The 27,917-nt window shown below is 38.5% G+C and overlaps 1 protein-coding gene across 1 annotated transcript in view; it reads right to left on the bottom strand.

Annotated features, from left to right (window-relative positions):
* LOC124164280 (potassium voltage-gated channel subfamily H member 4) overlaps positions 1-27,917 on the bottom strand; it is a 561,414-nt gene that overhangs the window by 157,681 nt on the left and 375,816 nt on the right. Inside the window, exon 5 of the mRNA XM_046541531.1 lies at positions 5,442-5,581. Within this exon, the coding sequence (XP_046397487.1) occupies positions 5,442-5,581 (140 nt within the window). The remainder of the gene's footprint in view (positions 1-5,441; positions 5,582-27,917) is intronic.

Genomic DNA, 27,917 nt, shown 5'->3' with positions numbered 1-27,917 from the left:
TGAATAATCTGTACTTTTCTGTTATCTCGGAGTTATTTTTTTCATTTCATTGAAGAGCCCCAAACTGAAGCACTTCATTTCTTCTCCTCGTCCCAACGCGCCGCCAACCGTCCAAATCTCTCGCAATCCAACACGGCGCGGCAGGAACATCTTGAAAATGCTCGTACACAATTATCATGCGGGAATAATTATCGGGTTGCCCACCGCACGTTGTTTTGTTTTGGGTGTTCGGGGTTTCAAAGGATAATTCTGGCATCGTCTTCAGGATTAAATCTATTGTGACCGTGAGGGAGACTATTGTACCCCTGGGGACGATTGCACACTTAGCCATTGATACGTTGGGACCGTAAACCATACAAAACAATATTTGGCGGAATACCAGAAGCATTCTTACTGCAGATTATACGCCGTGAAAAAATCTTATTCTCCTCAATTAACTTACTTAGACCTTGGCCAAATGTGCATATGGTAATAACCACTTACAGCTCCCTCAGTTACTGCTATTAACTTACTCTGTTGCTTTTTTGTGTTGAAATAATGCTTTTTTAAATTCAAGGACTTGCGATATGCGAAAATCTCCTCTTCTGCTTCTCAAAAAACGAAAATACCGAATTATGGCATTCGCCACCAAACCATTGTTGAAATGACATCGATTGAAGAATTATTCATGAATATAATATCTCCTTAATGTGTCTGGAGCTATCGGGAATTCATCGAGATCTAGTGAACATTTTGGAAAGCTATAACAATTAGAGATTAAAGGAAATAATTACAACTGTTCACTACCGAATTATTCAATAAATATTGGATAAGGTTCATACCCAGTCATTGAATCCGAAAATTATATTTAATCTCCGAATTCTTGGAAACTACAGCAATGGACTTGAAAGTTTGCGCATAATTGTAGGATATGTAAGCAAGCATCAATGACATAGGCAGTGCCGAAGAAGATGCTTCCACCCCTCTCGAAGGGGGAATTTTTTCTCTTAAAATAACCTCGGAAATCGATAAAAGAAAAAATATAGAATAAAGTTTTTTTTATTAATTAATACTTTTTGAAAATTCCGCATTTGAAAAATTTCCGTTAAATAGTGGGAAAAAACTGAATTCGTGGGTATAAATACTACTAAGAAGTGTTTTGTAGTGCTAGATGGGACCTTTCAAATGGACACTGAAAAAGTTGGCAAAAATGCAGTCGACGGAGTGTGAGTTTTTTTGTGAAAAACCGTTTTATGTTGTGCTTTTTTCCATTATATACATATCTATGTTTCTGTCGAGAAAACTCAAAAATTGTTTATTTATCCAGAAAAATTCATAAGGCATTAAATATTTTGCTTAAAATTTGTTTTTCCATACATACCCTTAGGAAAGAAAAAAAAATAATTCCACCCCCACCCCTTCACCCACCCACCCCCTCGTCCCGCTTGCTCGTGGCAACCACACCCGTCGCGTCAACATTGTTTGTTGACAATTCCCCAACAATGCTCGAAATTTCAACTGCATAGGTTTAGTTTGAAAAAAATCGGAATTGAAATGCTTCAATGACTGGACTACAAGCGAACTAACGACTTAGAAAAAACATACCCATATAATTGTAAGAGGATATTTTTTAGAACATTCAACAATTAAACAGCTCTATAAAATAACAATAACGATGTAGTTACCATGCCAACCTAAGGTTTGAAATCATTCAATTGACTAGAGGAATCGCTAACTAGCTAATATTATTCCATAACATGCAAGATTCATGAGTACTAAAAATGGATGTGCTACAGCAATAGGAAATGGACTAGCTATTCGCCCACAGCCATTTATCCTAAAATAATTTATCGCACACCCAAAGAATGAAAATTTCAAATAGTAATGATAATGCAACACCGATTAGAAGACGGCCACTAACAGTGATAGCGGCAGAGGCATGCGCCATCAACTATAGCGAAGAGAGCCCATCGGAGCTATTGCAACTCCTAAAGATAGGGCGTTTTTGTAAAAAATATTGAACTAAGGTCCTCAACGCTTGGCTAGTAAAAACATTCTATAATAATAAAAAATGCGGGTATTGTGCAAAGGACAGCTGTTTGTAATAAGTTTTCTCAGTAAAATTCGCAAGAGGCAACTTAAAATAAATCTTATTCAAATAGCGATGATATACCGGGTTTGTAATATAAGGAATGAGAATAAATTCATTTTTAAGAAATATATTGGAGGTATGTAGGTATCACTACAAAACTCTAGTCTCATATTTTGCGTGCGAGCCGCTTTTACAGCACCCAGGGTCTCGTCTTTGAGTGAGTGTTTGAGGGCGATTTGGAGAAGAGAAAAAAGTGTGCTGATGCAATTTAGGGTGTGAATGGAGATGTTCTGAGATGGCAATAGGGTAGTTTCCTTCATCAAAGAAAACGAAAGGCAATGATTGCGATTCGTTGCCCACCATTAATGTATTCATAATATACAAATTATTTGGTTTTAGAAATACCTGTTTAGACGAATGGCAATGGCCCACTTTATCCTCATTTGAAAAAGGCCAGATTGGCGCCCATGCGATGCCACTCCACGTGACGTCACAGGGACCTAGTTTCTATACGAGTAGATAGGAGTTTTACATCGTCTGAGATTACCAATGCATGCATGAGACACAGAGCTCAGGGAAACATCTCTTAGCAATCACCCATTAAAATTACATAAGGTCGCAAAGTTTCCTTCGTTTGATAAGGTATTAATAATCCTTATTTAAAGCAAGCGCTACCAGCTAGCAGGGTACTCCGTTACCTGCTAGCATCCTGCGTCGAATCAGTGCTCAAAGCCTCGCCCCAAGGTCACCTCACTTGCGGCAGCGGGAACCAGAGCGATGCCACACGGAGTTTTCCCAGCATTCATACTTAGCTGTCGCGTTTTCGCGCGCTTGAACATTTTCACTTTTCATTTAATCGCGAAAAATAGGTATCGTTTTTTATAAATCTAAAAGCGTGAAATACGTAATCCAGGAGTAATAATCTTTCGATTTAGGCAATAAAAAAGTAATAGGAAACCACCCTATTGTGTGCCATGTATGATTTAAAAGAGGCACACTCCGTGCGATTCGTGGAAAGTAGGAGTGAGTGTGTAGCTGAGATGCTCAAGGACCGTACTTTGGAAATTCCTAGAGCGATATCCCTAATTAGATTCTTTGAATAGATTTATTATCATTATATATATTTCATACCCTTTACATTTATGAGTTTTTCTATTTAAGAGGAGTTGAAATGATTTTGTGTGACCTGATTCAATTTGTAATCAATTTGCGTTTTGAAGGCGAGGTCAGTCGCGTGCTCACATTATCCTAATGCAATAATTGATTCTCTCTTCTCAGAAAATATATAAAGCGGCAAGTAACACCTTAAAAGCAAACTTCGGCAATGCTGTAAATGGTCGAAATAGGGCTGAAAGTTCCACAAAAAGAATTTTAACAGGAAGCCTCTTTCCACGACTATTTGCAGTATTATCAGAGAAAGGGTATGTGAAGGGAATCAGAGCAAATCGAATGGATATTGCAATGGTGTCGCCATTTCGGAAAATGAATTTCATTTTCTTTCAATCAGCTCATTGAAAATTTATAGCTTTATTTCTGAAAGGAAGAGAATGCGGGAGTGAAATGTTCTTTGATAAAGAATTATTGGCTAAATTACTATTATCAGTTTATTATTAAGGAAACGAATAGGAAAGGTCCAGTGTTTTATTACATTTTAATATTATTGGGCCTGTATAAAAGTGAAAGGTAATTACCCAGGCTCTCGGTGTTATGTATATCCGATCTAAAGTTTATTTAGTTTTACTTCCCGAAAATTAGGAGTAGAATGGCGTCAGTTTAGACTTACAAAATCTCATTCCAAATTTCTAACTAACCAAAATATATTCAAAGGAAGGCCATAACAACAGCAGCCATTGGACACTTACTCAGTCCATTCATTAAACCTGCTCACCTCCGCTTTATTTAAAACATAACCAAATGACTTGAAATTTTAAAGACAGTTTGAGAATGTGTCAACGAACCTTGATGAATACAGTATTTACAAAAAAATCCCTTTTCCCAACTATATCTCACTTTGAATTCCACATAAATCACTCCGGAAGCAATGACTCTCTTTGTTGTTTAAAAGTTACGTATTTGTGCATTACACAGGTTTTCAGTATATAATTTTGAGTAATTTCATAAAAATGTCCAAGTTTTTAATCGTGCATTATTCATGGGAATATTGATTTATCACAAAATTTCATTTGAAATGTATTGCTCTCACCGATTTTCGGCGTTATTTTGAGAGAAAATTTTCCGCCGAAAAGGGAAGCAAACCCATAGTCAATCCGCGCATCATCACGAATTTTTAGCGACAAATTTTCCAAGTTTGTTAAAAAATGCAAGTCAATTGATTCTGTTTCAAATAATTCGGAGATTATAGCTTGATTTCAACTTACACGACCGGACTAACTCTATTATGAGGGCAGCCACGACCTAAGTGACTTTCAAATCTAGTTGTAAGTGTGTCTTATTTAAAATGAAAGTTATAGCTAATTCGTTGTAATAACTTTGTATTTACACAGGTAACTGTAACTTTATTTTTGCGTACTACAACTAGTTTCGCTGATCTACAGCATTACTTTTTAAATTGTTCTGTTCTAGTGACAGATTACAGTTGAAAAAACATAATTAATAGTTTATAATAATGGTATCAATGATAAATATAGAGAGGATCTCAAAATGAAGTAAATGAAAATGTCAGCATTAAAAAGTACAATGATAAATAAATTAGGGAGACAGTTGAGGAAATTAAAATAGGAATTGGTTTCATTGAAATGAGAAAAGGAGGGGAATTATAGAAATCATTTCATTTCGAGTCAACTTAACTCTCCGACGATCTCGTATGACAATGCGCGAACTACTCCGATCGAGGAGGAATTAAGCGATCAAAGACGAATTGGTCACTTTGGCAACTACACATATATGCCCCTTATAGCCATTTGATCCATGGCATCCACTTTCAATGCTTTGTTGACGGCAAACATGAATTCCGGCATTAAACCATTAGCATGGTTGCAACCAAGGAGGTGATAAGCGGAATGGGAACTCATTACTGCTAATATCAATTTTATAGATGATTTAGCTAAAATCAGCTAGATCAGCGAAAATAGCTGTACTAATACGTAATAAGTTACTGTAAATAAATAATAAGATATTATTATGTACGTGTATTACCGTACGACGAAGTAATTCCTGAACTGATCCAGTTGCCAATGTTTTGGCCGACTCTTGGATGAGTCAGTTAGAAAGAAAAACCATTCGGAGACATATAATAAGTGGTAATAATAATAATAATAATGAATGCACGGAGAAGAAGAAGAAGAAAGAGAAAACACCGAGATGTTGATTTGTTCATAAAAGCCTGTGAGTCTTGTACCGGTTTCCTTACGTTGTTCAGTTTCAGCTTGGTCCTCTTCATCTTGTGATCTTGCTTGTTGTAATGGCCGGACAGTTGGTACAGCACTGCTCTGCTCCTGCGGCGCCCGTAATTGGCTGGCGGGGCCTCGGGATCCGCGTTTCCGTTGCCACCTTGAGCGCCAACATCAAAGAGAAAAGAGACAAACTTCAACACTCACGGGAAACCATTCACTCACTTTTTGGAAACGGTCAAGCCAAAAATGCATACAGAAACACCGTTAGGTGTGTCATTTGCTGAGCACTCTCACATTTAGTAATATTCCCGATAAAATAACCGAGTATGTATGTATGCATGTACTTTAAAATTGAGTATCAGCTTTTTCTTGGGTACTACGTCAAAAACTTAATCACCAACCAAAAATGCTATTGTTCAAATCTTACGTCGATATAAAATTACCTTAATTTACATTTAACTATTAAAATCTGCTAAATTTCAATTGCGCTAAATCACACGACCTCCATGTACGGCATTTCCAAGACTGCCATCGCCTTTTCTCCTGATAGACCATCTCAACGCAACGAGAAAGCGCAACGCGAAAGTCTAAGGAGGCATGTATGCATCATTTTCGAAGGAATGAAAAAATACGTTATCTTCTGCGTTTTCATTTGATGACAAAGTTTTTTCACATCGCGATATTTTATGCACTGTAGTGTGACCACTTAGCTTAATTGCACATAAATACAACTCAAAACGTTAACTCTTTCTTTGCTTTCCATGTTTAATATTCAAATATGCTACAGAGTTCCATGGATTTAACATATTTTACCATTTTTTTTACATTTTACCAAAAGTACTAATTTAGGAATGAAACTGGTTATTTCTTACCGTCTTGCGCATGCTATTATGGACAGTTAATTGCATCGTTAGAGTGGATAGATACCCGACACAGGCTGTAACGAGGAGAAAAAAATCGATATCTTACCGAGGAGTCTAAGAGATCTTCTATCCAAGACAAAATGCCAATTTTGGCGATATAATACTGTGACAACCCCTCCCCAAACCCTTGAAATCGTGGAAAAAAGGGATTATATACGCGGGGGATAAGGTTTTCCACACAACATCTGATTTCTCCAAGGATAAGTTCAAATCTTCGCTAGCTGGGGAGAGATTCACAAATGACGTTTATACTAAAAATATTGATGAAGAACAGTTAGCTGCGAATGAAAGTCTAAATTGCTCATAAGAGCAGCATTAAAAAATTTCTGGTGCTAAATACGCGAATAATATCAGACGCTGTGTTGATATATATTAATTCTGGAAAGAATTGCGACCACCTGCGACACCGAAATTGAGATCGATTTTTCGAACGTGCGGCACAGTTCGGAGCTCGCTGTTGGCCACGAGGAATATCTTGCTCGACAGATCTTGGATCTTGAATCTTTTAAAGCAGATTAATTGTATAAAAGCTATAATATCTTAGTACCACATTTCATTTCCATTTCATACAACCTAATTTCTTCACCTTCTAGCGATATTTATCGTCGATAAGATACAAAATAGTGGACCCTGTTTTCTATCAAAATTTTGTGTTTATGTAGGATTACAGAAGAAGGATCACAGAGCTACCTCGAGATATTTACACCACACATACAACAAAACCTATAGAGTATGATACCAAGAGGAGAATTGCGATCACCTGCGACGCCGAAATTAAGGTGGATTTTTCTAACGCGCAGCAGAGTTCGGAGCTTGCTGCTGGCCACGGGGATTACCCTACTCGATGGACGTTGGAAAGGGAATCTTTCAGCAAGCTAACTGTGTATGAGATATAATTTATTTGGTGCTACATTTATTTTACATTTCACAATACCTAATTTCTTCGCTGTCTTGCGATATTTATCATCGATAGGATACAAATTAGAGGACTCTGTTTTTCGTCGAAATTTTGTTTATTTGGGATTATAAGAAAAGGATCACCGAGTTACCTCGAGGTATTTACGTCAAATTACATCAAACGTTTTAGAGTGTCCATCCAAAGAAGTCAACTACGACCGTCAGCATCAAGCAAAATAAAAATCGATGTTTTTGCCGCGTGCGCAGTCCGCGGCAGTACCCCGATCGTATGAATTGCCTTAACGCGGCGTACTTTACAATTTGCTGCGTAGAATCTTTAGCCTTTGATGCGGATTTATTTAGATTTAATTACCTGTCACCATTTTATTTCACATGGGATTGATGTCACTATAGGGCAATGAATTTCCTTTTAACCCATAGTTACGGACTAGGCACCATTTTTCTATTAACCCATTCGGGTAAATAGAGGGTGATTCGACGGTTTGATACGATTTTCCATAAGGTAAAGAGCCAGCGAACTACCGGTAGCGTTATTGTTGTTGTTGCATTTGAAAATTCTTTATTGAATAAATATTATCTTATAACCAAATATCATGTGCGAAGAAAACTACTAAAAATATCCCATAACAATTATATGCATCTTGGCAAAAATTTCATATTATATAAAATAATAGGTAAATGAAAACCCTTGGAAAAATATAAAAAGAGTTTGGTTTAGAAATTTCCATGAAAAATTAAGGTGCGAATGCGTTAATTTCCAAACTACCTGGAATCAAAATCTGACAGTTTAACCCTATGTGTGGGTAACTTCTTTTAGGACAGATTTTTTGGTAGGACAAATGTTTTTTTTATTTTACAATAATTATTATGAAATAAAAGCAACCCAAAAAGACTATTTTGGAATGTTTATATTGTTGTTACTTGTTAAATCACAGATTTATAATAAATTATTTAGTAAATGTTGTTAATACAATAAACACATATTCGAAAATCTATGTGGGATAAATAATTTTTTTTGCTAATTTACCACTTAAATCAGTAAAAGGACACATGCGCCACTACATTTTTGATTTAATAGTTTTGGTTTTTTTATAGCAATTGATGGAAATAATTTTGTACGACTGTGGGAGATTGACTGAGCTATGCGCTGATGGTATGGACGTCGTCATGGATCACAAAAATGCCTGATTTCATTGTCAGAATCTATATATATGCTGATAATACTGCTGCTTTTCCAATGCACTGTGCATATTAAGTAAAAGAAAGTCGAAAATCGTGTTAGCTACACCATTTATTTATAACTCGAGAACGGCTGTACCGATTTTAATGATGTTTGGCTTTTTAGATTCGTCTCAGCCCTGGATAACTGAATAAGCATTAAAAATAATAAACGTTCACGGAAAAAATTGAATCTTCAATTTAGGGTTTTTTTAGGATTAGGTAACACTGCAAAAGCTATGAAGTTTGTGAGAATTGGATGGTTTGTTTTGTTTTAACGAATTTAATGTCCGAGCTTCTTAACAATATTTAAAACTTTTTTAAATTTATAATATATTTTAAATATTAAAATAACATTGAAATATTTAATTTTAGTTAAGCCCAGCTCGAATTGAGATGCCAACAATCACATCTCCACCGTGTGTGTAAACAAATCTTCAAGGAATTGTTGTCTAGCATTAGGTAATGGCCGTTCACCTGTCAACGAATCGAGCGGATTGATTTTATTTCCACGCAAGTTTTGCAATTTCGTAACATCGAAAGATGAGATTATCGAAAACGTGTTTCCGAACATGATTGATTGATTGACAAATAGCACAAATGATTGATTGAGCGAGCAATTTTGGCGGCTACGAACGAAGATGTGGATGAGTGAAACTTGGTAATGAATCAGGATCAAATGGATTGTACTCTGCATTAATTGAGATCCATTGACAGTGTAACAAACAATGACGAAGTCACCAACTAGCCATCTAAATTTTTTAAGTCCTCATATATGCGTGGCATACCACTGCACAATTTACTGCTGAAGGCAGGTTCGGTGTTCACGCTGCTTCGGAACCCAAAGCAAACAAAACTATGCAATGGAACGCATTTGGTGATAAAAAACTGATTATCAATGTGATTGACGCGGCTATACTCAATGGAAAATTCATAGATGAGGAAATTCTTATTCTGAGGATTCCCATGATCCCAACAGCCCTTTGAGATAAAACGAATTCAACGTTCAAGTCGCGTTGCATTCGCGATGACGATTATCGAATGACAAGGTGAGTGATTTTGCTCTGGATCTAGAAACACCATTTTTTGTTAATAGCCAAATATATTTTGCATGTTCCTGTGTTGGTAAACTATTCGCTTTATTTGTTCTTCCGCCCGAAAACAAAACAAAAATATTGTATATCGGAAGGTGAGAATAGAGCAGAATGTGACCGGGGTACTAGGCTAGACCGAGGCAAGTTTACGCATCGGGCACTGGGGCAGGTTTACGCAGTGCACTTGTCAGAACCGAGTTATATCCATCGCTCCACAAGCCATGACGTATTAATGCTGCTCTCTGGGGGCTATTTTCACGAGATATTGAGCGCCAGTCAAGCAACGGGCTTAAACTCACCCCAAGAACGGGACAAGACCTGGACCTAAAAACATTTTTATCACGGTTAAAACCACAAATATGCTGATAAATGAATGCATAAAATTTAGTCTTCTCCTCCTGACCACATCCACACTCTCTCTTCAAATGATTCGCTGAATTCCTCCCTCACCCATTTCACCATGAATATTCCTCCCTCACATTCGTTGCATGAGGAGAAGAAAGCAATCATTTTCAACGCATGAAAAATCTGATGATCAATTTAAATAGGGTGGTTTCCTATAATTTATTTTAATGACCAAATCGAAGGTTATTACTCCTACGTATTTCACGCTTTTAGATTTTTAAATGACGATATCTATTGCAATGCAGTAGACTCGAAAACTTGAAATGGAAAGAATGAATATTGATGTATGCGCTTGGAATTTCCGAAATGAGATGGCCGAATGAGACTGCGTCTTTTGGACAGAGGCGAAGTCAGCGCAAGAGGGAAACTTCTGGAGTAGTTATTATTCTTAACCAACCTCTGGGACTTAGTTAGGGTAAAAGGGTATATTCAGCAGAATGAGGGAATTACCTATCTATGTCAGAGTTGAAACTAAACCCATAGGTACCCTAGGGTAGTTTCCTTCATCAAAGAAAATGAAATGCATTGATTGCTATTCGTTACCCACCATTAGTGTTTTCATATTATACAAATTATTTGGTTTTAGAAATTCCAGTTTAGACGAATGTTATGGGTCAATTTATCCTCATTTGAAAAAGGCCAGATTGGCGCCCATGCGATGCCACTCCACTTAACGTCACAGGGATCTAGTTTCTAAACGAGTAAGATAGGAGTTTTACATTGTTGAATGATTTATATATAGACTTTGCGTTTATTAATTAAACAGTCATAGACGTGACACAAGCGAGAGAAGAAACAGTTAAACTTCAAGAACACCAGCTTATTTACTGGTTACCAACCAGACCGCACCAACAATTAACAATCGATAGTATCGATCAAAGGTATCGATACACCCAGTATCACAAATACATAGGAAATACATACATCACCAAATTTATGCATTCATATTTTCCAACACTCCCACTATTTGTGATAACTCTTCCTTAAAAACATAATAAGAACACAAAGAAAAAATATAAGTCACTGTTACTTTGAAATAGCAGACACAATATTCAATAATGTTCTAAATCTAACAAACTTGTCCTTACACAAAGGTTTTGTAAAAATATCTGCTAACTGATCGTTACTTTGAACATATTCAACATTTACAATTTTCTTTTCATACTGCTCACGAATGAAATGGTATCTAATATCAATATGCTTAGTCCGCTTGTGGAACTCGGGATTTTTGACAAGCCTTATAGCACTTTGGTTGTCCACATAAAGTGGGGTTGAACTCACACAATTAAAACCAATATCATATAACAGTTTCTTCAACCATACTATATCCTTGGCAGCCATACATGCAGATACATATTCAGCTTCAGTGGTACTGAGTGTCACCATTTTCTGACGTTGAGAGACCCAAGTGATTGGACCACCTGACAGCAAACACACAAATCCAGTCATTGACCTACGAGTATCAGGATCTCCTGCAAAATCTGAGTCACTAAAGTATATCAAATCTTCACTTGAACTACCACTACTGTACAATATACCATAAGTAACTGAACCTTTGACATATTTGAAAATTCTTTTTACAGCATTAACATGGCTTTCGTCATAATTATTCAAGTACCTACTCACACAATTAACAGAAAAAGAAATATCAGGTCTACTAACAACAGCTAGAAACAAAAGTGAACCTACAGCTTGGCGATATGGAAATTTTGTAAGACCACTATTATCGGTTGCCTCACTCAGCCTTACACTGGGAACAGCAGGAACATCCACCGGATTAGAATCAAATAGCTGAAATTGCCGGAGGATTTTTCCGGCATAAGTTGTCTGATTAACATGGATAGTACCTGCGGCTCGATCTCTCATAATTTCCATGCCACAAAAGTTCCGAACCTCTGTAACTTTTATTTCATACTCTTTACCAAGAGCTTCCAGAACACCATGAATCATCTCCATATTGCTCCCAATCAGTAGACCATCATCTACAAATAAAGCTAAAATCATTCTATTAGGACACTTAATTTGAGTGAATATACATTTGTCAGCATCACTGGCAACAAAATGAAATTTACTGAGGAATTTAACAAATGTTTGGTTCCAGGTTCTTGGAGATTGTTTCAGACCATATAATGACTTATTCAACTTACATACAAGCTCACAATTATCATTACATTTTACCTCAATGCCTTCTGGGATTGACATATATACCTCTACCTTCAATTCCCCATACAGGAAGGCGGTTTTAACATCAATGTGGACCATCTCCAAGCCTTCTTCAGCTACAACTGCCAAGAGAGTTCTCAAAGAGTCATACCTCACAACTGGTGAGAATGTCTCTTCATAATCAATCCCTGATCGTTGACTAAACCCTCTTGCACACAACCTAGCCTTGTAGCGTGTGCCACTTTCAGAGTCTTGAATCTTAAATACCCATTTCGAGTCTATCATTTTCTTGCCTTTTCTCGAAACAATAGTCCAAGTGCCATTAACCCGGTGAGCTGATAGTTCTTCTTCTATAGCTTACTTCCACTTCTCCTTCTCAGGCCCTGTAACAGCTTCCCTATAATTGATCGGCTCAGCACACTCAGCGAAACTTACATCAATACCATATCGCTGAGGTTTTCTTAATTGTTCTTTATCTCTTAAACAACGTTGAGCTACTCCTTCTCCTTGTAATAGCTGAGTTTCTTGACTACATACTTTTGGATAATCTTTGCCTATTTCCCCATCAATTTCTTCATTTCCTTCTTCTCCTAGCAGTTGAAAGTGGAATTCTTGCTGCTTACTAATCTGCACTTTCTCATCTGCTTCATTGAACTAGACATCTTTCGACTCTACGATCCTTGGCTGACATTTCCTGTCTCTAGGTACACTCTTGTATGTGTTACGATGAGATTTTCCCAGCTGGCAAGCCTCGCAAACGAATTTTTCACCTCCTGCTTGGTTCAGCCCCTCGATAATGCCTAACCTGGATAATTGAATCATCGCTCCAGCATTCAGGTGTCCCAGACGTTCATGCCACACTTTGAAGCTGTCTCTTGACGCGAGATTGGCCTGACAATTAGTGACTACAACAAATAACATTCTATATATTTCGTTCTCCTGTTTCACACCTGTAGCTAGCACCTTGCCATCTTGACACACCATCACGTTATTTCCTGCAAACCTAACCTCAAAACCTCTTGAAGTACATACACCGACTGAGAAAAGATTTTTCCGAAGTTACATTTTCAATTCTCCCAAGCTCCCACTTTTTGTTCGCGTACTTGCGGATTACAACAGTTCCAACTCCTACAGCTGTGCACTTCGTGTTATCTCCTAAAGTAACTGAGATATCTCCGCATTCAACTAAATCATTAAACCACTCACGTCTGTAGCAAATATGCCTAGACGCACCGCCGTCCATGAGCCAGGTCTCCTTTACTTCACTACGTGAGATAAAATAGTTCACATCTTTTGCCTTATCTACAGGTTTGCTGCGTTCATGAGTAGAATCTTTACTAAAAGCAACAAAAGCACTCACAGGACATTTATTCCCAGATCCTGTTTCTGTTTCTTCCTTCTTCTTGTTCTCCGTCGTTTTATTCTTCCTGCAATATCGGGCAATGTGGCCAGGTTTTCCACATATAAAGCAAACAATTTTGGCTTTCTGCTTACTTCCAACTTGTTTTCCTACTGCCCTTTTTTGTCTCTATCTATCGACATGGCTGCAAACGCACTCGCCGACTCCTCTATCTCCGTAATTCTTGCTTCCTCGGAGATCAGCCTCTCCTGAAGTCTCTTTACGGTCTGGTCAGCTGCTGCGACGTTATCCCACGCCGTAATTAGTGGATGAAACTTAGCGGGAAGACTCCCCAGAATCTTTGCCATAAGAGCAAGATCCGATATCTGCTCTCCGACGTCTTTTAGTTGGGCCACAATATTTTGTAACTTCGCAATATGCTTTACGACAGAATCACTCGGCCCCATTGTATATTTGTGAAACCGCTTCATGAGAAGAAGCTTATTGGCTTCCGACTTTTGCTCATGCACGAAACATAGTTTTTCCCACATTTCAGACGCCGATGTGCACGTAAGTAAGTACTCTAGCTGTGAATACTCAACTGAGGATGCTATAATGCACATTGCTTTTGCATTGTACTTCACCCACTGTTTCCCTGCAGTATCTTGAAGATTTGCTGGCTGTTGACTTGTTCCCAGCACCACATCTAGTATTCCTCCAGCAACGAAAACAGTCTTAATTTGAAATTTCCACAGCTGGAAATTGGTGCCATCGAACTTGGAAATGCTCCTCGTCAAACTCTCCGCTTCTGCCATGACGGAATACTCGCGATCACTTTTCCTAAGGTTCGCACTTCACTAGTCACGTAAATTTCTATAAAATGTTGCCACACGTAGCTGGGCCATAACCTGTTGAATGATTTATATATAGACTTTGCGTGACTTTGCGTTTATTAATTAAACAGTCATCGACGTGACACAAGCGAGAGAAGAAACAGTTTAACTCCAAGAACACCAACTTATTTACTGGTTACCAACCAGACCGCACCGGCAATTAACAATCGATAGTATCGATCAAAGGTATCGATACACCCAGTATCACAAATACATAGGAAATACATACATCACCAAATTTATGCATTCATATTTTCTAACATACATTGTCTGAGATTACCAGTGCATGCATGAGACACAGAGCTCAGGAAAACACGTCTTAATAATCACCTATTAAAACTGCCTAAGGTCGGAAAGTTTCCTTCGTTTGATAAGGTATTAATAATCCTTGTTTAAGCAAAGCGCTACCAGCTAGCAGGGTATTCTGCTACCTGCTAGCATCCTGCGTCGTATCAGCGCTCAAAGCCTCGCCCCAAGGTCACCTCACTTGCGTCAGCGGGAACTAGAAGGACGTCACACGGGAGTTTTCCCAGCATTCATACTTAGCCGTCGCGTTCTCGCGCGCTTGAGAATTTTCACTTTCCATTTAATCGCCAAAAATATATATCGTCATTTAAAAATCTAAAAGCGTGAAATACGTACTCAAGGAGCAATAATCTTTCGATTCAGGAAATAAAAAATAATAGGAAACCACCCTATTATAACGCAAGTATAAATTCCCACTTCTGGAAATGGAGAAGAGGAAGTTGATAAAATGCATGAAAGCATAGAATAAATGATAAGCAGAGAAAATGGGGATGAAAATCTCCGTATATTGGGAGACATGAATTGTATTGTAGGGGCGGGAAAAATAAAAAAGTGCAGTTGGAGCATTTGGATCATGAGTAAGGAACAGCAGAGGAGATATATTGGTGGAATTCGCCAAACAAATAGACTTTACATCACAGACACCTTTTTACAACATCATCCTAGATGAAGGTACACATGGAAAATGCCTGGTGATATTAGCAGATATCAAATCAACTACATAATTGTAAAGAATACGTTCAAAAACCAAGTCAAAGACAGCAGAGCCTGCCCGGGTTGTGACACAGAAAGTGATCTTATCAAAACTCACGATCCACAGTTCACTGAAATCATAGCAACAGGCAACGGACGATAAAATAAATAAACATTTTCTCCATGAAGTGATTGCAATTATATAGAGGGAAATTGGAAAACCATAAAAATGATATCTTGCAGTCAATGGAAGAAATAATAGGCAAAGAATGGCAAAAAAGAGTGGGATAAGAGAAGAGTGTGATACTGACGATGTAATTCAAATCATAGAACAAAGAAGAAAACTAAAAAGCTCAGTTAATGGCGAAGACCAACGCATGTATAAGATTATGACAAACGGCACCTGAGGCGAGGCTGCTAAGACAAATGTTCCTTTACGGTATCTGCGCTGAGGTCGAAAACAAAATGAGAAGAGAAAATGTAGGGAAGGCCTGTGAGTCGATAAAACACTTTTTTGGGGGGACTATAAGCAGAGGCTGGGCATTACGAGATGAGAATGTAATCATTTTAAGCAGTGACGAAGAAATTGCAGAAAAATGGAAACAATGCCAGAAAAATCCCTATAGAGATGGAAAAGTCCTTGATGATGCTTTTGAAATGGAATCAGAGGTAGATGAGTGTGATGTAGGCGCAACCATGATGAAAAATGAGTTTTAGTCAGTGATGAAAATGTTAGAAAACAACAGGCTGCTCGTGTGGACAATAATCCAGCAGAACTTCTGAAATCAGGGGGATGAAATATGAAAAAATAATGTACAACCTTGTATGAGCAATTTCTAAGCAAGGCCAAATTGCCACTGCTTTTGAGAAAAACCTATTCCTGATTGGTCTTCTTAGTTTATTTAGTTTAGTATGTTTTTGTATATAGAGTTTGTGGATATATAAAAAGCATTTCATGACGTGCAATGAAATAAAATATTTACAAACTTGAAAGAAGCAAGCATAGATTATAGGGAACCTTTATAAGTAGCGGAAGGCTGTTATCTCTGGAAGAACAGAGCAAGAGGAAGTAGAGATTCAGAAAGGTGTTCGACAAGGCTGAGAAGTATCAGCCAGTACCTTAAAATAGAAGAGGCTCTTAACAAATCCAAGGAAGAATTAGACATAGGAATAAGAATACTTTGCGAAAGAATAATCATGATACGATATTCTGACGAGATTGCTGTTGTTGCTGAAAGTCAAGAAGACGTCGAGACCATTGGAAATTAATTCCGATATAAGATATCATGATAGAAGAATGCGACGTGTAAATAAACCGAAAAGAAAAGTAATGGTGTGTGATAAAGATGAAGTAATGAAAGTGCACATAAATTGGAAGAGAAAAACTTCATCAAATTTCATCGGCTTCACGTATCTAGGGAGTTAGACCACGCAGCACGGAAGTAATGAAGTAGATATAAGAATTAGGATCGCTTAAGCAAAAGCAGCATTTAATAAAAAAGTCTGATTTTTGAAATACAGAGGTAACATTCTTGAAGTTAAAAAAGAATTCTCAAAGTCTACGTATGAAGTATGGCATTACATGGATGTGAAACATGGATTCTGGGTCAAGAGGATTAGAAAACATTGATTTCATCCAAAGTATGGTGCTATACCTAGACGAATGCTACAAATTAAGTGAACAGGCCGAAAATTAAATCGAGAAAAATTGAATGAAATGAAAGAAAAGATAAGCATGCGGAGTCATCAGTCGTGAATAGAGGAGTCCAACTTTTTGGGCGTATATTTTTTTAATGCCCAAATCGAAAGATTATTACTCCTACGTATTTCACGCTTTTAGATTTTTAAATGGCGATATCTATTGCAATGCAGTAGACTCGAAAACTTGAAATGGAAAGAATGAATATTGAAGTATGCGCTTGGAATTTCCGAAATGAGATGGCCGAATGAGACGGCGTCTTTTGGACAGAGGCGAAGTCAGCGCAAGAGGGAAACTTCTGGAGTAGTTATTATTCTTAACCAACCTCTGGGACTTAGTTAGAGTGAAAGGGTATATTCAGCAGAATGAGGGAATTACCTATCTATGTCACAGTTGAAACTGAACCCATTGGTACCATAGGGTAGTTTCCTTCATCAAAGAAAATGAAATGCATTGATTGCTATTCGTTACCCACCATTAGGGTTTTCATATTATTTTATGGAGGGCTCCTATCCTAGAGGGACACGTTGATGCAAAAAGGCCCGCGACTACAGTTTACAGACCAAATAATGAAGGATATTTTATGCAAAAGCAACGAGGGAATGAAGGGGAAGAAGCCGGAGAGACGAGAAGAATGAAAAATGGCGACCATTCAAGACGCAGTTGCAAAAACCAATCTTAAGATTGAATAGCAGAGGAGGAAATTCAAATTCAATGGAAAAAGTAACCAATCATTTGAAATACAAATAACTATTTTGATAAAAATTAAAACTTTTTCAGTTAAAAACAAAAGTTTTGAAATATTTTCCTTTGCAAGTATCTCCACACTTGCCTTAAAATTACCGCCAACTTTTCCTTCGGGAATAAAACATGCCTCACAGAACTTGTTCCATATGTCTTCTAATCTTCCCGCACCAGTTCAAATACAAATTGTAACTGCGGTAAATAAAAACTGGCTCCCCTTTTCATCGCTGTCCCTTCAAGGTCCATTAACGATCAACTTAATGCTTGATGGCGATACTTGGTGGACTTGGTGACAGGAAACGTAACAAAAAATACGCTATTGTAGGTATGTTACACAGAAGTGTACTTGACCGGCCCAGGTTTCGACATTACACTTTGCAATTTCCAAAGGTGAAGATACACAAATTTCCGATCTTATTCATACCAGAGAGGGGGGAGGGGGTTAATAATAATAATAATAATAATAATTATCTTTTAGATAGCGGAAAAATCGATAACATGGAAGAACATGAAAAATATCTTGGCATACTGCAGAACACCCAAATCCCACAGAAAGAAATTAAGGAAAAAGTCACAAGAGAATATAAAAACAGGCTTCAACTTAAACTTAAAACGCAGTTAAATAGCAGGAATACAACAAACGCCATAAATACATTTGCTGTTCCAACTTTAACGTATACATTTGGTGTCATTCATTGGACTAATACGGATTTAGAAGACCTAGATAGATTGACAAGGAAAGCATTAACAGATTACAAATCACATCATCCAAATGCTGCTGTCGAATGGTTATACATTAAAAGAAAAAATGGTGGTAGAGGTTTAATACGCATTAAGAGCCTACATTACAGAATTATAGATAAATTTCGAAATTACTTTTTCCAAAAAGGCGAGACGACTAACCTTTATAAGTCAGTCGTAAAAAATGATGATAAAGCAACACCACTCCAGCTTGATGTCAGAGACAAATCAATAGATGAAGAAAAAATAGAGGAGCTAGAAGACACATGGAGAAGCAAGCAAGTACCTACATGGCATACATCACAAATTTCTTCATCAGGAATGCGTAGACACCTCACTATCAAATGCCTGGTTACAAAGAGGTGAGCTATATAAGGAAACGGAGGGGACAATGGTAGCCATTCAGGACAGAGTAATTGGTACGAAGAATGATAGGAAATATATAATCAAAGACGGAAGCGTATTAAATGACTTATGTCGCAAATGTAATGCAAAGAGTGAGACGTTAGAACACATAATTAGCGAATGTACGAATCTAGTAGGTAATGAATACACCAAAAGACACAATAATGTATGCAAAATTATTTATTTAGAAATAGCGTATGTTACCGGATTAAAAGTGGATCATGAACCATATTACCTTTTCACCCCTGCTACAGTGCTGGAAAATGAAAATTACAAATTATACTGGGACAACACAATTTACACAGACAAACCTGTCCAGCATAACAGACCGGACATAATCTGGATTAAGAAAAAAGAAAAGCAGACCTTTATAATTGAAATAGCAGTTCCGGCTGACCACAACCTTAAGAAGAAATACGAGGAAAAGAAACAAAAATATCAAGACCTCGCAAGGCAAATAAAAACTATCTGGAAACAGGACGTGGTCACCGTCATCCCCATAGTAATCTCATCAACAGGAATAATACATTCATCGCTCAATTTTGGAATTGAACAATTAAAAATTAAAAGAAACACAATATATAACATTCAAAAATCTGTAATACTGGATACATGTAGAACAGTTAGATTGTTTTTAAATGAATTGTAACTTGAGGCAGCGTCTTGGCAAGGCCCGACGCTGGCAGACCTCCAAGTAAATCTTGTGGAATAAAGAATAATAATAATGTCGTCTTTATTTCACAAGCGAATTTAAGGACTAGATATTCCTCTCTTACAATTAACTTGTCTGACAATCACATACACCCATGCCCTGGATGGTGGTCAAACCACCCAGGCGGGATTCGAACCCGCGACCTCTAGGTTAGCAGTCGGGGACTTTACCCCGGCGCCACCGAGTCCGGCCGGGTTAAGGTAGGGAGGAGGTGGTGATGGTGGGAGGGGGAAGAGCTAACGACAGGAAATGGAATCCATTTCCTCGAGGTGGGGGTGCCCTAAATGGTTGCGATGGTGACAATTGAAGTTGAATACTTAGTGAGAGGAAGGCTATTTGCGCCTTCGCAATTTACTGGGGTCATAGTTTCGTTCAATTGTTAATGCCACGCTTTTCATAAAACGGTCAATACATGGAAGTCTCTTAATCTCCTTAGTTATTTCCAATTTTATTTCTCCCCTGATCCCTCTTCATAATAATCAGCCAGCCCTCACGTATTGCTAGCCGTCTTCCTCAATTTCGCTCACTTCTGTGCAATGTCAGAGTCCAAAGTTTGCACTCTATAAACGTGTTGGGGAGATGGCGGGAGAACTTAATTGGTCACGTGATGCGACGCGAGGGCGACGCTAAACTTATCGTTGAGGTGGGAAGGGGGGCCTCGGATGCGATAGCGGGTGAAGGAAAGAAAGCAGAGGAAAAGACATCAGCCGATAATAGATTTGAGTGGAGGTCCCGAGCCAATCTTAGGATTGCTGCTGATGGTGATGTGGATTACAAGTACCGTTCAGGTGGGTCTCGGACGGCCATTTTTTCACATTTTATATGCATCTTCTAAATTTGATTCGATTTCATGTCCATGACCAATCGATGTCTTCGACTCTTCTGCCATCAAGGAACGGGAAAATTCACCTAAATCTTCAAATATTATCGATTGCGATGGTTTAGTTCGCAAAATGTAGAGACTTTCCCTACGCTAAACCACATCTTTTGATTTCGTATTCTCAATATTTTGGCGATAAATCAGCGACCTTCGCAGATAAGTTGATGACGTCACCCCTTCCTGCCGACCGTCTCTCGCGTGGTCCGCTCACATTGTTCACACGCTCTTGCGCTAGTGTATTTCTCTCTATACGACTCCATAATTCCCAGAGTGATTCCGCAGTGAATGTGACCGCGATGGACTGGATGGACAACTCAGGTTGATTTGGCTAGCGAACGAATTTCTCAGCATTTTCCTGCTTGTTCAATCCTCAATCAAATGATCATTTGTCCCGCCCCTTTTGAATGATTGCTCCAGCGAGAGAGTCTCTTAAAAAAAGTATCAATTGTCGCGTCATTTCATCTCCACCTTCTCTCTCTCTCTCTCCATCGCTTATTCCATTTATAACTGTCATTCCATTAAAAGCAAAGCGTGCCGTTACCATGGCAGCCAGTGGCCGTGCGTTCTGATTGGCTGAGAGACGGTGCCAGCGATGGTTTAAGAGACGGACAAAGGCACGAGTGATGGACGAAAGGAATGGGATTCCCATCCCTGCTGCCGTCGCGGAAAATGATCCGAGTTAAACGGCCATACCTGCGCCGATATTGGAGAGATCACTGCAATTATTACAGGTTGAAAAGGATGGGAAGCATGCTCGTGTCATTCAAGCTTTAGTGAAATATTCTTCCCACTAATCATGCAAAACAGGCACAGAACATATTATATATTTCTATCCTACCGACGTTTGAATTCAAGCAAAGTTCCGTGATGAAATAATTCCTTTTGGACCACGTATCGAACCACGGACCTTTTGCATTCTTTTTCCATTGACCGGAATGCCAAAGATCCAACCTATGGTCGACTTCTGCCCCACTGGAATTTTTTGTGAAGACATGTAATAGTCCAGGATAGAGGGTTTGTTTGATGGCCCCATGGAATTCACGAAGGGCTCAACGAGCCTCTGTCATTTGTCATCCGGAGAGCAGTTGAAAATGATTAATGAACAAAAGTACTACGGGTGAAAATAAAGCAAACGAAGTGGCACCACGGTCACCATCATTGAAAATTCAGTTTTACCTTATTCATATATTATTCATAGGGCTCGCTTTGAATGAGTTTCTCGACTAACCTAAACGCGTGAAAGATTAAGTTATTTGCCAACCATCAAAATACTTTCTCCAACTCAGTTATGACTATTCCACGACGGATTTTAGATACATTTTTTACGTAGCATGGAAAATAGTAACATGGAGAGCAGTTTTTTTGCTGTCTCTCAACGCTTAAGTATTTTCCTTGGATGCCTATTGATTGTGACGAACTGTGCGGTCGCGATTTTTTCGTTGGAGAGTGCTTTGATATACGTCACCTAAGTCATCACATAAGGTGTTATGTTTCGAAATATAATGGTCACAATTATCTTTGATAACTCGCAAAAAATACGGGTATATTTTATAAATGTGATATTCTTCAGTTCGATAAGATTACAAGGAGAGTCTCATTCAAATTTCTCGACGCAGCCGTGATGTCATAAGGGCCAATGTATCGCAAGGGGCCGCTGCAGCCAGTGTGAAGCCCAAGTGGAAAAAGCGATGACAGGGGGAATCGGGATAGAAGCGGTCGAATGCAACGCAAGTGGCGCCACATAACAGTGGTAGTGGGGAGGGTTTTTCTTGCCCTCCTGTGGCGGCAATGGACCTTTTCCGATCGATCGCACAGTGCTCCTCTAAATGAACTAAACTGCAATTTGCGTGAGAATGAACACCGTGTTTTCAACTAAATAGCTTTTGAGTATTCTTATGCTGATATTGGCCTACCTAGCATTTTTGAAGAAAGAAAAGCTTCCGACGTAATTTTCTGTTTTCATCAGGGTCAATGACCTAGAAATCACTCAAAACGGAAGGAAGGAAAATAAACTAAAAAAACAAGATGCTATGAAAAGGATAATCTAACATTTAACCCTTTTCGGGGAAGAATTTCAACAGTTGGGAATTTAGAATAAGAATCATTTAGAAAGAAAATGGTGTAAAAGATGAAATAAATGTCAGAGTATTTTGTGAAGAGAGGGAAAATCAGACCAAAGAAAATAAGGCTCAAGCACTATTCATGTAAGCCTTTATTGGCATTCATCTTGAATAATCAAAAAATAAGAATGATGTTGAGAGAATTTAACCAATACATTTAAAAGGCAGAGTACTAGGAGTAAGCTCTTCTTACAAAAATGGCTGTTGGACAAGAAGTATGACGAAAGAAAATCATTGTTAGAACATATCACAAAGGTGAGTGAAATATTTACTAAGTTGCAAGTTCTGAGATAACAGAGGAAGAAAAAGTGACCTATATCATACTACGCATGCCTAAAATGTCTGTGACATCATAACAGCTTAAGAGATGTGTAGCAAACCAACTGGTAGTCTTGTAAAGAAGAAACTACAGGGAGAGGTAAAGAAAATAAAGAAATTGAAACAAGAAAGTCAAGAACAAGAAGAATGTATACCAACGCAGCATTTACTTGCTTCCTTTGTGGGAAACCCGGGCATAAGGAATATCATTGCTACAATACATCATAATAGCAATGAATTTAGACAAAAACAACGATTTGGTGATTGACAAGGCCGAAGATATACTGTAGTTGGACATAGATGTGAAATTGTACCGATCCGTGAACATGGAGAGGATAGAGAAAAGGCGAAAGTGATGGAGAACAGGGTGTTCATGCTGTAATTATATACTTTTTGAGTGCCATTTGAAGAGAGACAATGAAGATTAGTGAAAGAAGTCAATGTAACATAAGTAAAATTAACTGTTTCATAGATTCAAGATCCTCTGATAATTTGGTTAATTCTAAAGAACATTTTAAGGTGAATATTGAACAAATATTAATATTAAAGGTACTGGTATTTCATTTTCTAGTTCCGTGTTCGATTCCCACCAGCGGTTAGTTTTTTCATAATGTCCTTCTACTTTTTCTTTTTCAGAAACCTGCTATTCACATTCATATATTCATGATTTTCACTGATAATTTTAATTCTGTGCGAGGAAATGTTTTTGTACACTTCTGATGTTTTTCCTTTTTTCATACGGAAGTTTCCTTTGAATTTTTGCATTTTCGAGTCGCAACACGTCGAATTATTAAGATACACATGTATTTGGTTTCCTTTTATGTTTGCAATATGATATGATCAACTCATTCTTACGATTCATGCCTAGTTTTCGAATCAGTTTTCGTTATCATTAGGACTTTTAACACCCTGCCGAGTAGGAAAAAACATAACAGGAAAAGCTATATTCTTAGAAAATTAAAATTGATCATTTTCTTGATGGAAAAAGCAAAATTTACTCTGGAGTCTCTTGTTAGATGCGTAACAGCTCGCTGATTAAAAAGATCCCGTCCGCCTGACTGACTGTCCCCAGCTCTGGAGGAAGAACCCATTCCCTCCCTCGCTCGCTCTATCTGGTTTACAACGGTTCTTTGCCAACGATTAGAAAACTAGCTTGAATTGTAAAAGTCAACTAGCCCGTAATTCAATTTGAAAGAATCTAAATATACATATCTATGCAAGTAATGCGTCGTGTTGGTACAAGGAAATCAAATAATTCAATGAGAAAATTGGGAAAACATCACATGCCGCATGAGCTCAGGAAAAAATCCTCGCTCAGAAAAAGTGAAAATTTTAGTTAAAATCATATAAATAATAGTGAAAAGCAGGCTTACTTAAAAGAAAAGTAGAAAGTAATATTGAATATAATTGTCATTTATGAGTCCTGACCTCAGAACCTCAGCGTGGGAATCGAACACTGAAGCCACTGGTCCACGACAGCATTACTTCTTTCCGAGTTATGAAGGGAATTCAGAGAGTAAAACACTGAAGGCTACCGATCCTTGCGCCACTGGTGACTAAAGTTGGAGTGCGAATTAATGTGCAGAGATCGGTTTCACATTAACGCGGCGATTCCCCCGCAGTGGAGCCTCCTGTAGTAATATAAGCTCCAAAGTATGCTTCACCCTTGACTCACCTAGAATGGAGTTCACTCTCGTCGGGACATTAGCGGACGCAATAGCGAATAGGAGAGAGATATGTACTCACGCCTTATTTTTTGACTAACCAGGCAAGTAATACCCCGCGATTTGTATAAATAGATATTTTTGAATTTCTCTGAAGCCTATAAGACAATAATAACGATTTATAAACACATTTCAACTAGAAAATCCCTTTTTCAGCTTAGACTACATCTGAACTACACCCGGCTTACGACTAAATTCAATCGCAGAATCATATTTTGGCTACCTAATGTATTATGTAAAGAAATAACAAAAGACCCTCTGCCAATCGCATTTCATGTGCCTACATTACGTATAATTCACCCAGCGCACGATACGTTGCAACGTATAACTAATACGGCAGCCCGACTCGACAGTTCTTCCACTCGACAGTTCTTCCACTCGACACTTTGAAAACGCGCCGCTCACCTACTCGGTGAGCGCTTGATCATGCCAGTGAATACGCTCACAAATATGGCGGCTGCTCACTAGTGATCAGGTGGTGAGCGGTCGCATCTAGTGAGAAAGCGCTGGTTCGCTTATCACCCTCTCAGTGAGCGGAGCTCCTCCTGGATGCACCCAATCACACAGGTATCCGTCGCATTATGACAACGCGCAAAAGATCCAGCTACGAATTATTCTCCATATCTCCGAAGTATACTTCGCCCACGACTCACCTAGAATGGTTCATACTCTCGTCGGGACATCAGCGGACGCAGCCGACACATAGGGCATTGAGACTGTCTATCGTTCCGGTGGTGTAGTGGGTAAAGTATCATACAACGAATCGTAGGTTCCACGGATCAAGTCCCATTGACGGATGACTTGATGCTGCACACACTGTAAACATTTTTCGTATCTTAAAACCTCGCAACACCTATCACAAGGACCATAGGATGTTGCACGGCTATTGATTTCTTATGCGCTTATTTATTTGTTGAAACTCAACTACTGTATTGCATAACCATTTGGGCAGTTGGCTGTGGAGTGAATTTTGAATACCTTTTCCGCAACGACCAGCCCCGCTTCGAGGCCCCTAACATTAGCTGCATGTGCGATGTGTCACGGCCTATTCCTCCTCCCTCTTTTCAAGGGAAAATTCCTCGTGCGTTCCGCAGAGCTGAGCGAAGGCAGAACATCAAGCCGCCCAAACTTAGTAGTTTTCAATCGGGAAATTTTGGGCGTCTGTGTATGTATTTCATCAGAAACGTTGAACAAATGACCAAGGTAACAAAATGTGCATAACACGTACTCTAAAAAAATATTTCATCATAATGTTGGAAATAATTTTATTTCGAAGTCATTGAAATTTTCCACTGATGGCGTTTTCTGCTGTTTATTTAGTCCGTATTTTCAAATTGTGATGACTTTAAACACCTAAAATAGGTTTAGGAGTAGAAAAGAGCTCAAGTATACGTTGATATTTCGCCTCAGAAATGCGGTTGTAAGACAGTTATTTTAATTTGCATACTATAAATAATACCAATATGTCGGCTGCGTCCGCTAATGTCCCGACGAGAGTGAACTCCATTCTAGGTGAATCGTGGGCGAAGCATACTTCGGAGAATATGGGGAAGAATTCGTAGCTGGATATTTCTCGCTTTGTCATAATACGACGGATATGATAATTTTCCCGGTGGAAACTTTTAAAATTCCCGGTTTATAGGGGATTATTACGAGAGCAAAATTTTGGAAAGCAAGTAGTTCCTGAACTGGCCGCTTTCAGACGCCAATGAGCTTTGCGTTAATTTTTTTCCGCCACTGCACATGTCTCTTTCCTTTTTTAACAGTGGCGTAAGGATCCTTAACCACCTAACAACTTATCTAAGGCCCATCATCTTCGTCTACGAGCTACTACCCCAAGCAGCCTCGGTGGGCGTATGGCGGAGGCCTTAGGACACCAGCCGTTAACATGTGTAAAAGAAATGCCCTGACAAAGTCCTATGTCAACAAATTCGGCAAAATATCTCTCTTTGATCGTTTCTTTGGGACCTGGAAATACAGTTGGATTTTAATATTGTGTTCTCCGTGCCACTCAGAAAGATATCTGTTTCAATAACTCGAGCAATCACAGAGAGTGCAGCCTCTGAGTCTCCAGCGGCTCCCAGCCTAATTCGCTTAACATCTGTGTAGCGTGTTTTGTTCGTTCGTGTCAGTTTTTGTCGAATCGCGCAGCTTTCCTTTGTATTTTATTCAGTTCGCGAGTTAAGTCTTTCTGCACCGGATCACATGTACTCGCTTCATAATCAAGGTGTGGCCTAACGAGTGGAGAATAGCAGCTTTCTTTTACTTTAGTTTCTCATCCAAATACCTTCCCACAATACTCTGGACGAATATTCAGGGCTCTGCCATCAATATTTCTTTTGAGTGTCCCTCACGAGAGGTACGAAATTATCAAACTACCAGATACATGTTGACACCATCCAAAGCATATAAAAGGGGCTAGCTGGCCCATCTACGGAAGAAATGTACCGCCGTGCATTTGCTTTGATTAAGTTCTTAAGGTTGGCTCCACGCATGAATATTGCTTTAATCCGATGACAGAATTCCAAAGTGAGTTTTGTCACCAATTTCGAGATAGTGACAGCGTCGTCATCAAAAAAACGTATTTTACCGCTGATTCGCGAGGAAAGGTAATTTATGTATGTAATGTACAAAAGGGGGCCGATACACTTGATGTAACTTTAACCACATCAAAGCTAATTCCGTCTTCAACTACTTCTTGTTTACAATCACTCAGAAAGTTGCGTATTCAGTTAACCACTCTTTAGTTCAACTGAGATGAATGATACGTCCATGGTTATTGCTTTTATATAATAGCAAGTCCACTTGAATGAAGTTTGAGATTCGAACACTATAACGTCATGTGCTGTCAACCAACATCCCCGTCGCCCACTCATTTTGGAAAAAGTAAGTAAAAAATGAAACTCAAATGAAAAAATTTACTCTCGTTACTTTTCACTTCGAGTGATAAATGAACGAACATGTTGCACACATGTTGACACATGTTGCTATGTTACTCTACAACGTAAACAAACGAATTAAACACCCGTGATCGGATAATCTTAACGGAGCTGGGGAGAGGATTTTGGGGGTAAAGAAATGACTGCATATTACAAGAGTTATGGTAATTCAATTAACTAGATTTTCATTCCGATTAAAAGCCTTTTGTCAAACATTCGCGTGCGTTACGGTGTTAAAGTTCCTTCGTAGCAACGAAAC

Source organism: Ischnura elegans, chromosome 8 (genome assembly GCF_921293095.1).
Source record: "Ischnura elegans chromosome 8, ioIscEleg1.1, whole genome shotgun sequence".
NCBI classification, from domain to species: domain Eukaryota; kingdom Metazoa; phylum Arthropoda; class Insecta; order Odonata; family Coenagrionidae; genus Ischnura; species Ischnura elegans.
Note: the sequence above shows the minus strand (reverse complement) of the source record. Positions and strands in the feature narration are given on the sequence as shown.